We start from the raw sequence: 14,471 nt of genomic DNA, 5'->3' as shown, positions 1-14,471 counted from the left end.
TGCCCAGGGAAGGCCTAGCAACCATGAGAGAGGAAACAGAGCAAGGCCAGGCCTGGGGAGAGGTCTGGGACGAGCCAAGAGTTGCAGGCAGCACTTCCCTGACTCCAGACGGGGGATTTGTGCAGCAGCCCAAAAATAAAGGAAGACTCCTGGCTCTGGGTCCTATGTCAACCACCAATACCGGAGCAGGGCAGTAGAGTGGTTGAAGCATGGGATCTAAGGCCAGGCTGACTGAGGAGTGAGTCCCAGGTTTGCCTCTTACTGAATGTGTTCTCGGGCCAGGTGCTTCATCTCTCAGCCTCTGTTTCTTGATCCTTGAAATGGGAATAACAATGTTAACCTCAGGACTATCATGAGGTTGAAATGCAGTGCTGGGGGGCAGCAGGGGCAGGGGTTAGCCCCAGAATGAGGAAAAATACCCATAAAATAGTAGTTAAAAAAGAATGGCCAGATGTGTGAGGTCCCTTTCAGCCCTCAAATTATATGATTCTGGGTACCTGTTGGTCCAGCCCAAGTGCCTCTCTCTTTCTCTTGTCTTGGGAGAAAGAGCTGCTGCTGGTAGTCTGGCTTTTACACATTCATGATTTCATTGGGTTTTCACAGCACCCCATTTTGGAGCTGACAAGATGGAGCAGGAAGGGAAAGGGATTCATCTAGGCTAGTGAATAATTTCCAGTTGCAGTCAAATAGCTAGAAACATAACATTTACCATTTAGCCATTTTAATGTATAATTAGGTAGGGTTACATATATTCACAGTGTTGTTCAAACAGTCTCCAGGATTTTTTCTTTTCTTTTCTTTTTAAAGATATTCTTTATTTATTCATGAGAGACACACAGAGAGAGGCAGAGACACAGGCAGAGGGAGAAGCCGGCTCCCTCTGAGGAGCCTGATGCAGAATCTGATCCCAGAACCCTGGGATCAGGCCCTGAGCCAAAGGCAGACACTCGACCACTGAGCCACCCAGGTGCCCCCAGGACTTTTTCATCTTGCCAGACTGAAGCTCTATAGCCATTGTACTGGCCATTCCCCACCCCTGCCCCTGGCAATCACGGGGCTACTTTCTGTTTCTGTGATTTTGACTCTTCTATTCTATGTTGGAGCTGTCCGGTTTCTTTCTTTCTTTTTAAATTTTTTTTTCTTTTTAAATTTAATTTAAAAATTTTAATAAAACTTCTTATTTTTTTAGGACATACAGTTGGCAGGATCTGTTCATGCAACTTGGCCAGCAGCTGGGGCATTTCCACCCTTGGTGTTGCTGGTATAAATGACTTGAGTCTGTGCTTTGAAGCCAGTTTAATAAGTCCTTTGCTGAGATCCTGGGGAGGGGGCTTCCCTGGCCAGGGGACCTTGAATCTTCTCTCAGAGACAACAGTTGGGGTTCTATGCTTGTAGTTGAGAACTTCACAGTTTGTCCTATGTCACTCTGTCACACATTGAGCATGCCCCCAACCATGCCTTTGGGCCCCTTCTTTTGGGCCTTGCCCCCAGATTTGCTCACCAGGTCTTTGTCTTTCTTGGCTGACTCTCAGGCATCTCTCTTCTTGTCATCCTTGGGAGGCATTGAGAAGCTCAGAGATTGGTGGACACCCTGGCAGCCTCGCTAAGATGTCAGACAAAAAAAAGAAAAAAAAATAGAACTATCCTGTTTCTTAAAGGCACATCTCTGTTTTGCTGTTGAGCCATCTGTTCTCAGCATCAACAGAATGAATTTGGACAGCCAGGGCTGCAGGAGTTCAGGGGGGACCAAGCACTTCAGGGGTGGAGAGATCAGAGAAGGCTGCCTAGAAGAGGAGGAGAAGGAGGAGGAGGAGGGGAGGAGCAAGAGGAAGAGACCTGTACCCCTTGCCCTAGAAGGCAAAGAGAGGCAGTGGTGACACTGACTCAGAGATGCTTGAACCCTGTGGCCTGCTCTTTGGTTTATGATGGCCACCTCAGCAGTACCAACCTTTGCCCCCAAGTGAGTTCCCATCACGTGGGTGGAGACTCCAGGCCATCTCAGAAGCCACTGGCCTGCTGAAGGGCTGTAGCAGTCCTGTGCTTGCAGCCTCAAGAACCATGGGGCCAGGGCCACGCAGCCAGTCCTTGCGAGGGCCACAGTCCTCCTACAGCAAGCTCCAGGAGCCCTGGGGGAAGCCTCTAGAGAGCCGACTGTGCCGGGTGCTGAGCCTCAGACAGGGGCAAGAGAAGTCCAGGCCCTCAAACAGAGGACCAGAAAGGCTGGACACACCCAGTCAGGAGGGGCTGCCCGGGGGCCTGGAGGACACAGAGCAGCTGATCCAAGCCCAGCAAGGAGACAGCCGGCGGTGGCTGAAGCAGTATCAACAGGTTTGGCTGAGGGTTGTTGGATGGAGGAGCACTACAGGGGGAGGGTGGGGATTCCATAGAAAGGGATCCAAGGTAGCAAAGGCTCAGAAGTAGAAACATATAAGGCCAAGGACCAAGAAGACAACAGAGCTGTCTGGAGGTGAGGCTGGAAAGAGAGGTGTCCAGGTATCATATTTCAGAGGGCCCTAAATGCATTTGGAATTTATCCCACAGGCACTGGGGAGTCCTGGAAGGTTTTACAGCAGGCTAGTGATGTGGTCAGAGCTGTTTTAAAATGATTAATCGGGCAATATGTTGGATGGGTGGATTTTGCTAGAGGCAAGGAGATCAGCCAATAAAACTTCCCCAGGGTTGCCTCTTGTGTTCCTCTGACCCAGCAAAGGGGGCATCCTGACCCCCTTGGTGGGAGCAGCTGACTCCTGGCCCGGCCTCCTCCTTCTTCTTTTTTTTTTTTTGCCTCCTTCTTCTAGGAGAAAAATTTCCCAGTGAGCAGAGCTCTTGTCTCTGGGGTCTAGCACCACCTGGTGGCTGTAGGTGGAAAATACCTGAAGCCTACCAAGCAGCTGTGAGACAGGGACCCTGATTCTCCCCCTCCTCTGTCTTCCAACAGATAAGGAGAAGGTGGAAGAGCTTTGTCTCCAGCTTCCCTAGTGTGACCTTGAGCCAGCCAGCCTCCCCACAGCCCTCTCTGGGCACCAGCAGCTAAGGATATTGAAAGTGGTATTGGCCCTTGCTGCACCCAGGTCAGATGGCCATGTCTATTGACCTACATCTTCCTGGCCCTCTGGACCCTTCTGCCGTGGACTGCTCCTGCCTTCCTTACACGGTGCACCAAGGCCTCTGCCACCAGCTCACCCCTTGGCCCTGGCCCTCCACTCCAAGACTGGCTCTCAACAAAGACCTCAGAAGGGCAAGAAGAAGGGGGCTCAGCTGTTTCTTGGTGGATTCTGCCCTGTGGGCGTGGAGGCACCCCTGGACAGTGACATGTATGAAGGCCTTAGAAACCTGCCTAGAAATAGGGATATCGATACCCCTGACCCCACACAAGACCAGTCATGAACTTCCAGGACAGAGCTCAGTGAAGCCAGACCTATGGCTGAGAGGCTCTTTGCCTGCCCACACCCTACCCCTGCCATCCCCTGCCTGCCAGCAGCTAATGGTAGGCAAGGCTTGGGTCTCCCTCCCTGACAGTGAGCTCCCCAAGGGCAAGGACAGTCAGGGCAGTCATCGGTACTAGAGCCCTGTAGCTGAAATGCCCAGACCTGGATATGCTCACTTGTATCCTCACAGTGTCCCAATGAAGGAAGCAAGGGAAGCTTTCCCTCCCTGTGTGACAGAGGTGGAAACTGAAGCCCAGAGCAAGGAAAGAATTCTTGTTTTTGGCACCTCCAGCCCCACCCCCACCCAGTTCCCAACCTTGGGGCTGAACACAGGAATAAAAATGCTGAGCTGATGTCAACAATTTGCCTAGTGATTAACTCGTCTAACAGGGGAAAGCTTGGCTCAGAATTTGCCAGAATGGTGGAGCAGGGGCACCATAGGCAGGTCACCCATGGGTCCCCAGGAGGCTGGTTCCTTCTTGCCACTTCTCTTGACCTCACTCCATGGAGGATTGCCACCTCCTCCTGTGCTGACCTCCAGTCAGCTTTGGGGGACCCACTTTGCCTTTGTGCTCACCTTCATGAGGCCCAGAAAGAGCACAGGCTCATCCAAGGCCACACAGAAGGGAGGGTCTTACCCCAAAAAACCTGAGCATTTTGAGAGGCACTGGCATTTCTTGTGGGGTCCCCAGGGCTCTCATGGCTCAAGCAGACTGAAGGTCAAAGGTGAGAGGGCAGCTACAAGCATCCTAGTGTAAGGTCTGTCCTGGGATGATGGGGAGACCCGAGAGTTCAACCAGACAGAAGGGAGGTTCCCTGTTTCCGCAGAGCCCAGAACCCTGGCAGGACTATTGGGGAACAAGGAGGGTCCTGGGTAAATCATGTCCCAGAGAGACACTGGGATCAGAGACCTGGGCTCCTGGCTTGGAAGCTGGACTCTGGGAGCTGACCAGAAGCTTCCAGCCCAACTAGTCACAAACTTTAGATGCCCACTGCTCTGCTGCCTTCTGCAGTAGCCTTTTGGGTGTCTCTGGGGAACTCCAGGCTCCAGGAAGCACAATCTGAGTCTACAGCTCCTGCCTACCCTCTGGATGTCTGGAAGAGGAAACTGAGGCCCAGAATGTAAAGGTGTCCTCATCACCCTCTAGGTCTCAGCCCTTGAGGCTCCTGGAAGCCTCTGTGTCCCCCAGGATTTTCTAGCCCAACTCTTTGCTGTTCTCTCTTTTTTTTTTTAAGATTTATTTTTATTTATTTATGATAGACATAGAGAGAGAGAGAGAGGCAGAGACACAGGCAGAGGGAGAAGCAGGCTCTAAGCCGGGAGCCCGACGCAAGACTCGATCCCGGGACTCCAGGATCGCGCCCTGGGCCAAAGGCAGGCGCGAAACCGCTGAGCCACCCAGGGATCCCCTCTTTGCTGTTCTCTTACTCACCATGCTCTGTGACCAGTTTGTTCAATTAGTAGCTTTTGTCATCCACAAGACAGAAGGTTCCATGGAGATCTGGCCTGCTCACCACCAGGACCCCAGTGCCTGGTTCAGAACCCAGCCCATACTAGGTACTCAATAAGCTGTTGTTGAGTGAATGAGACACTGGCCCAAGGTCACCCAGTAAGCTGATGGCTGGGTGGGCCTACAGTTCAACGGTCTGGGGGCTCCCACTCAGGCAGAACAGTTCTACCTCAGCCTTACCGGCAACTCCATCATCAAGGAGCACATATCTGGGGCCCTTGGCAGAGGCCTTCAACAAATCATGCATACACTCTGATAGGTTGCTTCCAAAGGTGGCCTCAGCCCTCCATCCTATGGTTCACGCCCTCTTGTGTTGTATCTTTGCCACACCTCCCACCCAGAGAAGTATTTTATTTTCCCTCCCCTTGAGGTGGGCCCTGTGACCTGCTTGGACTAACTGAATGCAGTGGAAATAATGTTCTGGGTCTTCTAAGTTTGGGCCTTGAGAAGCCTTCCAGCTTCTGTTTCTGGCCTCTTAGAAGCCAGCTGCCATGTAGAGGAGTCCAGGTGATCCTGCCTCTAAAGTGTCCCCTAAATAGGTATGTCTGTATTCTAATCCCCAGAACCTGTGAATTTTTCCTGATACAGAAAAAAGATCTTTGCAGATACAATTAAACTAAGGATTTTGGGATGAGGTGATCATCTTGTATAATCTGGGTGGGAGGGGCCTAACTCCAACATGAAGCTTCCTTAGAAAGATGCACAAAGGAAAAGACGTAGAGGACGAGGCCATGTGAAGGGGGAGGCAGAGAGTGGATTGAAGTGACCACAAGCCAAGGTTGTACCCAGCTACCAGTAGCCACCGATAGTCAGGAAGGATTCTCCCCTGGACCCTCAAGCATCCCAATCTCAGACTTCTGGCCTCCAACACCAATAAATTCCTGTTGCTTTAAGCCACAGGATTTGGGGAATTGGTACAGGACCCCCAGGAAACTAAAACAGTGTGTTTGTGTGATTCTACTTGGCAGAGACTGGCCAGATGGCTAGGCAACATTTCCCAGACTTCCTTGCAACCCAGTATGGCTGTGTGGCCAAGCTCTTGCAAGTAGAATATGAATGGAAGTGGCATATGTTGCCCTTCCAGACCCAGCCACTAAGCCTCCCTGTCCAGCCCTCAATGCTTCCCTCCTCACTCACAGGCCCACCCGGTGCAAAGGGTCTAAGGGGGCTTTGAGGCTAGTGGATAGTGATGACCCCAAAGCAGAGCCTCTTGTCTCCCATCTGGACTGTGAAGTGGCTGCAAAATAGGTCTTGGTTGTGTGGAGCCTCTGATTTGGAGCTGCTTGTTATAGCTGCAAGTCTGTCCCAACTATTTCATGTCAGCTCTGTGTGATTCCTTGGGGACTAGAAACTCCCAGAAAGGACAATTCTCTTTTTGCTCACTATGAACAGCTCACTTTGGACAGTGTCTGCCTTGTTGTAGGTGCTCAGGAAACAGTTGCTGAATTACTGAGTGCTCAGCAGCCAGACCTAGCATGTGAGCAGGAATTAGCCAGGCGGAGGGAGGGAGTAAGTGTTCCACGTGGAGGGAGTGGCCTGGAAGGTCTAGAGTGAACACAATGCATCTGGGAGGTTGACCATTTGAACCAAACCATTTGAATGGTCTATGACAGAACAGAGGTCCCTGGGCAGCCCGGGTGGCTCAGTGGTTTAGTGCTGACTTCAGCCCAGGGCGTGATCCTGGAAACCTGGGATCGAGTCCCGCATGGGGCTCCCTGCATGGAGCCTGCTTCTCCCTCTGCCTGTATCTCTGCCTCTCTCTCTGTGTCTCTCATGAATAAATAAATAAAATCTTAAAAAGAAAAAAAAAAAAGGGATCCCTGGGTGGCACAGCGGTTTGGCGCCTGCCTTTGGCCCAGGGCGCAATCCTGGAGACCCGGGATCGAGTCCCACATCGGGCTCCCGGTGCATGGAGCCCGCTTCTCCCTCTGCCTGTGTCTCTGCCCCCCTCTCTCTCTCTGTGACTATCATAAATAAATAAAAATTTAAAAAAAAGAACAGAGGTCCCTGTGCCTGTGTCTGCCTCTCTCTCTGTGTCTCTCATGAATAAATAAATAAAATCTTAAAAAAAAAAAAAAGAACAGAGGTCCCTGGCTGGGGCTCTGGACATACATGTTGCCTCCCCCCAGCACCTCCCCAGATGTGCCCTCTGCAGGCCTTGCTTGTCTTGGTTTTGTTTGCACATGAAGACTTCACTCTCGTGGGATGGGCAGGCTCCTGGGAGGACCCCTGGGCCTCGGGTCAGGCCCTGGGACTGCCACTCATACACTCATGCCCCTGGGGCTTCAGTTTTCTCATCTGTCAAAGAGAGAGAATAACCTTGCTTTGCTACCCTTTGGGGTGGGGTGAGGTGACAGGAGGAAGCATAGGTATCACTGGGATGGAGCTGGGAGCTGGGCTGGAGCCTCGGCAGGGGCTTGGGTTCAAACAGGGTGAGAAAGAGAAAGAGGGGGTCTAAGGTTGCTTCCAGGTGGGCCAGCAAGCAAGCCAGCAAGAAAGCAGACCTCCGAGGACGTTGCTGACATTGTGGATCTGAATGGAAGGAGGTGGCTCCCTTGGAGGCCTCCAAGATATGCATGGTAGCGGTGACCTGTGTGGAGAGATGACCCAGCCAGCACAAAAGCCCCAGGCTCTCTAAGGGCCAGCATGAGCCCAAAGATCACATAGAGACCTGTGTTCTGTATCTGATGCCCACAAGGGCAGAGCCTCCCAGGCCTTTCCCCTGCCATGGGGGCTGAGAGCCAGGAGCTATAGGAGTCTGACACCCTTCAACCCACTGCCTGCTCAACATCCTGCCCCTCTGTGCATGCTTCCAGGACAGGAGATCTCGTGGTTTATCAAGTCTTGCTCCTTCCATGTGACTTCTGCCCTCAAGCTCACAGTCCTGCTTGAGAGGGGGACAGATGAGCAGACAGACAGATGGCCAGCTGTTCTGTTTCAATGCAGAATGGAGTAGGAGCTCATGAGGCCGATCAAGCAGGAGGCCTTGAGTCCTGAACCAGTGCACACTCTGGGCTTGGCTGGACATCTTCCCCAGCTTCCTGCAGCCTGCAGCCATGCTGGATGGGAAGAGGTTGTCCTCTGGGGAAGGAAGAGGGAGGGCAGATCCTGCAGGTGGAATGGGGCCACTTGGTTGTACTAAGGGGGAAGGCAGCAGGGCAGGCGGGAAACATCGTGTCCCCAAGCACCTCTCAGAGCAAGCACAGCCAACCCAGCTGCAAGGGCACTCAGAGCAGTTTGGTCTCATCTGTTCAATAAATATAAACCTGGTCCCTCCTCACAAGGTTGTTTTATTTCTTCCACATTTTTTTTTACAAACGATTTTTTTTTTTATTTTTTATGATAGTCACACACAGAGAGAGAGAGAGGCAGAGACACAGGCAGAAGGAGAAGCAGGCTCCACACACTGGGAGCCCGATGCGGGATTCGATCCTGGGTCTCCAGGATCGCGCCCTGGGCCAAAGGCAGGCGCCAAACTGCTGCACCACCCAGGGATCCCTATTTCTTCCACATTAATGCATGTAAAGCCTTTGGAGAGTTTGGTCCTCAGTTTTTTGGTTTTTTTTTAAGATTTTATCTATTTATTCATGAGAGACACAGAGAGAGAGGCAGAGATACAGGCAGAGGGAGAAGCAGGCTCTCTGTGAGGAGCCTGATATGGAACTTGATTCCAGGACCCCAGGATCACAACCTGAGCCAAAGGCAGATGCTCAACCACTGGCATCCCTGTTCCTCAGTTCTTAATAGCCAGGTCCAGAACATTCACCTTATGTGACCCTGGGTGGGTCCCTTCTCTGAGCCTCAGTAGCCTCCCCTGGGAAATGGGGGTGCTAATAATAGCATCAGACTTGCAGTTTGTTGGGGACGAGATGGGCCGAGGCACACATGCACTGACCCAGGGCCAATGCACAGAAGTGCCCATTCAGTGAGAACCTCAGGAAGCCTGGCGCTCAAAGCCCAATGTGTCCTCAGGTCACCTTGGCCTGGCCGGGCCTTGGCAGGGCCGTGGGCATTGGAATCCAGGAAAGTGGGCCCAGCCGCAGACCAGACAGCTGCCCCCAGGCCTCCCAGGACACTGTCTGTCCTCTAGCATCAATGCAGACATGGCGTGGGAAGAAGGCCTCTCCTCACCCTGCACTGTCTGTGGTTGTCACTGAACCTCCCTGCCCCACCCCCCACAAGGCCCAATCTCCCTTCTCTGAGCTCGACACAAGCAGTTAGTTCAGCCAACACTCAGAGCCCTGCTCTGGTAGAGACTTCAGACAGGATAACATGCACAGCCCCTGGAATTCCCCACAGTGACAAACACATAAATGAACCTGCATTCCAGGAGGTGGCTCAGGGAGTGGGTGTACCCAGAGAAGGGTGAGGTTAGCTCTTGCAGGGTGGGTGTCAGAGAAGGCTTTTTGAGGACCGGACAGCAGAGCAAGTATGCTTGCCCACAGTGGAAGGTTGGGAAGGGTGTGCCAGGCAGAGGGAAGAGCATGGGCAAGGACATGGGGATGTGGCATAGCTGGAGTATGAGGAGAACCAGGCATACCTCATTCAGTTTTCCTGGGGAATGAGTAGGAGTGGGGAAGGCAAGGACAGGTCCACAGGGGACAAGGCTCAAAGGACTGGGGATGGCACTTCACCCAGGGAGCTGTCACAGGGTTTTCAGTAACAAAGGAAGAAAGATAGCTTAAAGATTCCCTGTGACCATTCCAGCCCAGAGCGTGGTGGGAACCCTCTGGGCGGAGTGCAGATGAATTGTGTTGCCATTTTACAAATGAGAGTTTTGAGGCCCTGATGGAAAGATGGGCTTGAATGGGTCACACCCAGTGAGATGACCCGGGCTGAGCACTCTATATTTCACATCCTATCTCACCTGTTAGGCCCAGGTCCCCACATGCACTTTGGCTTAGCTCCACCTTTTGTCTTCTTTCCTTTGCTGGATTCCACCATCTCAGCTAGTAGCTCCTAGCAGGAGGGGTGCTTGGCCTTCCCCTTCCCAGGGCAGGCTTCAGCCCTGAGAGCTGGGGGTGGATGAGTGGGTAAGGATGGGTGCCAAGGAGGCTGGCTACAGGTCTGGGCCCCTGCTTCTGCCCTTGGCACTGGACACCCTCTCAATCTTTCCACATCTTCCTCTTACTTCCGTTCTCACCTCCACCCTGGAGGCAAGTAACCCACCTCTGCATCTTTGCTGGCACAGTTGCTGCCTCTCAGAGTACAGACATCAGACACAGTGACTAGTCAGTGTGCATATCTTAAATATCCATAGGCTATGGATGATTGGAAGGCTAGAATCCAAAACTGTTCCCAATGTCTGCCCCTTCACCTTCCTACAGCAGAAGGGCACCGGGGATTGGTTCTATGGGGAGCTTAAGTGAGCTGGAGCCTGCCCAGTGGGCTCCCTGCAGCCAGTGGAGTCCCTGAGAGAGGACACTCCTCCTGGTCAGATTTCCCAGGTGCTCCACAATAGAGACTGTATTCCTGGAATGGGGGCTGGGGCAGCCTATTCCCAACCAAGAATCCTGGATCTTCAGAGACATCAAGAAGGGATTTGGTTGCTTGGCTCAAGGGACTCAGTTACCCATTTGCTCACTCATCGTGTGACCTCTGGGAAATCCTCCATCTTTTAGGGGTTTTACCTTTTTTTAAATCTGGAAAATGAAAGGATTGGATGGTTTTCCAAGTACAGCTCTTTCTGTTTCAATTAACAAGAAACTCAACCCAAACTAGTTTAAGGGAGAAAAGAATATGTTGGTATACATAACTGAAAAGTTTAGACATAGACTGGCTTCAGGTACAGCTTGCTCGGGGGCTCAAAGCCATCCCTAGGACCTGCATTATCTCCCTCTCCCTTTCTCCATCTCTCTCTCAGATTAATTCTCACTTCATGATCTCCTCATGGATCTGCAACAGCTCCCAGCCCTTATATCCAAAAGCCCACAGGGAAAGAATGCTTATCTCTCTCCACAGGCTCATCCTTGAACCAGTCACTATGACAGGTAATGTAAGGCTCTGACTGGTCAGGTCTGAGTTGTCTTTCTGGGAATCACATGGTACAGGATGAATTCTCCAACTCAAACATAAAGCTTTTATAGGAAATAGTCAATTTCCCAAGGTCACACAATGCCCCCCCGCCCCCCGTGTAACACAGCCCCCACCCCCTTACATGTGCCAAACCTTTTCCCAGTCATCTGGTCCAGCCTGACAACTCCAAGCTTTCCATAGGCAGGACCAGAAAGCTTGTTGCTCAGCATATCAGTCAGAGTCCACCAGAGAAACAGAACCAGTGTGAGACATATATACATACAGATTTACTATAGAAATTGTTTCATTAAGAGGCTAAGTGCACAGTTGGCAAACTGCAGACCCAGCAGAGCTAATAGAGTAAGTTCCAGTCCAAGTCTGGATCTAAGTCCAAAGCCTGTAGGAAACCAATGTCCCAGCTCAAAGACAGGTGGGTAAAGAGAGTGAATTCTGCCTCACTCCACATTTTGTTCTTTTCATACCTTCAACTGATCAGATGAGGCCCACCTACACTGGGGAGAGCAAGCTGTACTAAGTCTACCAGTTCAAATGTTAATCTCATCCGGAAACATCCTCACAGATGCACTCTGAATAATGTTTAATCAAATGTCTGGGCCTTCCATAGCCCAATCAAATTATGCATGAAATTAACCTTTACAGCTTATCCCCCACTCTCCCCATGCCACTTCCACTAGCTAATCTTGTTGGCCTCATCTTCAAAGTTCATCCAAATTCTGAGAACTTGCCTTCCATTTTAGTACCAAAGCCCTGAGCTAAGTCACCATCCCCTCTCATTAGGACTATGTCTGTGCTTTCCTATCTGGTAGCCCACTTCCAACTCAGCCCCTTGCCATCTACTTTCCACGTTTGTCCGGGATTATGACTCTAAAGCTAAAGTCAGATCCTAGCACTCTTCTCAAAACTCAGAAATGGCTTCCCTGCTTATGCACTTCAAATCTCATGGCATACACCACCCAACACCATATGGCTACCTTTCCAACCTCATCAGAGGCCTCCCCTCACCTTGTCTCTCACCTGCAATCACAACAATTTCCTTGCTGTTCCTTAAGCATATTGACACACTATCCCACCTCAGGGCTTTTACATTTACTGTTCACTCCACCTGCAAAGTTTTCCTGCAATACCTACCTTACTTCCTTGCAATCTGTTTTTTGTTGTTGTTGTTGTTGTTTTTTAAGATTTTCTTTATTTATTCATGAGAGAGAGAGAGAGAGAGGCAGAGACACAGGCAGAGGGAGAAGCAGGCTCCATGCAGGGATCCTGATGTGGGACTTGATTCTGGGACCTCAGGATCACAACCTGAGCCAAAGGCAGATGCTCAACCACTTAGCCACCCAGGCGTCCCTCAATCTTGGCTTATTGATTGCCTCATCACAGAGGAATTTCCTGACTTTGCTAATTTAAAACAACTCTCCTCTTCTCATCCTTCCTCTCTGCACCTTACCCACTTATTCTGGCCAACATGTTTTCTTACTCCTATTCTCTCTGCCATTAGTAATTCAGCTTTATGAGTCAGGAACTTTTTTTTTTTCCCCAGCAAAAGCGGCTCAACTTTATTACAGGGAAGCTAGGGAGGAGCGGGGCAAGTGAGGGTCTCTGTCAGGAACTGCCATCGCTGAGCAGGACTGCCAGGCCCCAGGTCTCTCTGGAAGGCAGGAGAGGATCAGCGTCCTGCTCCCTTTGGTCCATCATGGGCTCAGGGGTCCAGGCCCTCACTACTTGGGGCCGAGGTAGGAAACGGCCTTTCCTGTTTTCTCCAGGGTCTCCAGCAGAATGTCCACGCTGTGCTCAGAGTTGATGCAGACCTTCTTGTTGGGCAGGTCAATGTCAAACTCAACTCCTCCCAGCTTGTTGAGCACCCGCCTGACGGCGTTAGAGCATCCTTCACAGGCCATGTCCACAGAGAACTCGTGCTTCGGCATGACTGTGGATGGCGGGGGAGGGGGGTGGTGGTGGCGGTGGTGGTGGCGTTGGTGGCGGTGGCGGCGGTGGCGGCGGCGGCGGCGGCGGCGGCGGCGGCGGCGGCGGCGGCGGCGACGCTTCGGCCGGCTCGGAGCGTGGGCTCGGCGGTGTTTCCGGGGCTGGGCGCCGGGGAGGGCCGCCCCTCCCGCCAGGCCCCGCGCCACCGGCCCGCCCGCCACAGGTCAGGAACTTTATATTCTTTCTGTCCTGCTGTCCCCCCAATACATTATGCATGGTGGGTGCTCAATTAATAGTTGTTGATGGGGACACCTGGGTAAAATGAAAATGGAATGGGAGAAAATATATGCAAATCTATCTCTGATAAGGGATTGATATTCAAAATGTATAAAGAACTGATGCAGCTCGATAGCAAAAACACAATATCTTTTTTTAATTTTTATTTATTTATGATAGTCACAGAGAGAGAGAGAGAGAGAGAGAGAGAGAGAGAGAGAGAGAGAGAGGCAGAGACACAGGCAAAAGGAGAAGCAGGCTCCATGCACCAGGAGCCCGACGTGGGATTCGATCCCGGATTTCCAGGATCGCGCCCTGGGCCAAAGGCAGGCGCCAAACCGCTGCGCCACCCAGGGATCCCTCTTTTTTTTGTTTGTTTGTTTTTTTTGTTTTGTTTTGATAAAAACACAATCTCATTAAGAAATGGGCAGAGGATCTGAATCAATTTTTTCCCACAGAAGACATACAGATGCCCAAGAGGTACAAGAAAAGCTGCTGGACATCACCCATTGTCAGGGCAATACAAATCAAAACCCCAATGAAGGGGTGCCTGGGTGGCTCAATTGGTTGGGCATCTGCCTTCAGCTCAGGTCATCCTGGGGTCCTGGGATGGAGCCTCGGGTCAGATTCCCAGCTCAGTGGGGAGTCTGCTTCTGCCTCTGCCCCTCTCCCCAACCCATGCTCTTTCTCTCACTCCCTGTCTCTCTCTCTCAAATAAATAAATAAAGGCTTAAAAATTTTAAAAAACCCACCACAATAAGATGTCACCTCACACTTGTTGGCAATGGCTGTTAGCAAAAAGAAAAGAAATAAATGTTGGCAATGATGTGGAGAAAAGGGAACTCACCACTCTACTCAGCCTCAGAGTTGTTAGTGGGAATCTTCTCTGGATCCCACTTCTCTGGGTGGGTGGTAGATCATCTTTTGCTATTCATAATAAGCCCCCTTTCAACCACATTCCAAGTTTGTGCTAACTAGGAGACATGGAAGCTGGGGGAAGAGTTGGTTGTCAGAGGAAAAGGCCCTGTGATCAGACGGTTGGAATTTCCAGTTGCACCTCTGGACCTCTGGGGCAGAAGGGGGCTGGAGATTGAGTTAAATCATCAATGGTGAATGATTTAATCAATTGTTTTATGTAATGGAGCCTCCATAAAAATTCTAAACAATGGGATTCGGGGAACTTCCTGGTTGGTGAACACACCAAGGTACTGGGAGGGGTGGTTCTGGAGAGGGCATGGAATTTCCACATCCCTTACACATACTTTGCCCCAAGCTTCTCTTCCATTTGGCTGTTCATCTG

General features: G+C 51.3%; 2 protein-coding genes across 2 annotated transcripts; one reads left to right on the top strand and one right to left on the bottom strand.

The window, feature by feature from the left end:
• Nucleotides 1-1,926: 1,926 nt before the first annotated feature.
• Nucleotides 1,927-3,769, top strand: CUNH11orf86 (chromosome unknown C11orf86 homolog). The gene is made up of 2 exons (XM_055314953.1): nt 1,927-2,328; nt 2,939-3,769. Exons 1-2 carry the CDS (start codon nt 2,059-2,061, stop codon nt 3,032-3,034), a joined length of 366 nt encoding a protein of 121 aa, XP_055170928.1. The 5' UTR covers nt 1,927-2,058; the 3' UTR covers nt 3,035-3,769.
• An 8,728-nt stretch (nt 3,770-12,497) lies between these two features.
• LOC129503109 (copper transport protein ATOX1-like) lies at nt 12,498-12,906 on the bottom strand. The gene has a single exon (XM_055315055.1). It carries the CDS (start codon nt 12,895-12,897, stop codon nt 12,691-12,693), a length of 207 nt encoding a protein of 68 aa, XP_055171030.1. The 5' UTR covers nt 12,898-12,906; the 3' UTR covers nt 12,498-12,690.
• Between the last annotated feature and the right edge of the window lie 1,565 nt (nt 12,907-14,471).

The sequence above is a fragment of the Nyctereutes procyonoides genome, unplaced genomic scaffold (genome assembly GCF_905146905.1).
Source record: "Nyctereutes procyonoides isolate TBG_1078 unplaced genomic scaffold, NYPRO_anot_genome, whole genome shotgun sequence".
Lineage (NCBI taxonomy): Eukaryota > Metazoa > Chordata > Mammalia > Carnivora > Canidae > Nyctereutes > Nyctereutes procyonoides.
Note: the sequence above shows the minus strand (reverse complement) of the source record. Positions and strands in the feature narration are given on the sequence as shown.

Excerpts from the sequence above, each read along its gene's own strand:
- LOC129503109 (XM_055315055.1), bottom strand. The coding sequence starts at position 12,897 with ATGCCGAAGCACGAGTTCTCTGTGGACATGGCCTGTGAAGGATGCTCT.
- CUNH11orf86 (XM_055314953.1), top strand. The coding sequence starts at position 2,059 with ATGGGGCCAGGGCCACGCAGCCAGTCCTTGCGAGGGCCACAGTCCTCC. Across the intron at positions 2,329-2,938 it reads GGCTGAAGCAGTATCAACAG|ATAAGGAGAAGGTGGAAGAG; the intron begins GTTTGGCTGAGG and ends GTCTTCCAACAG.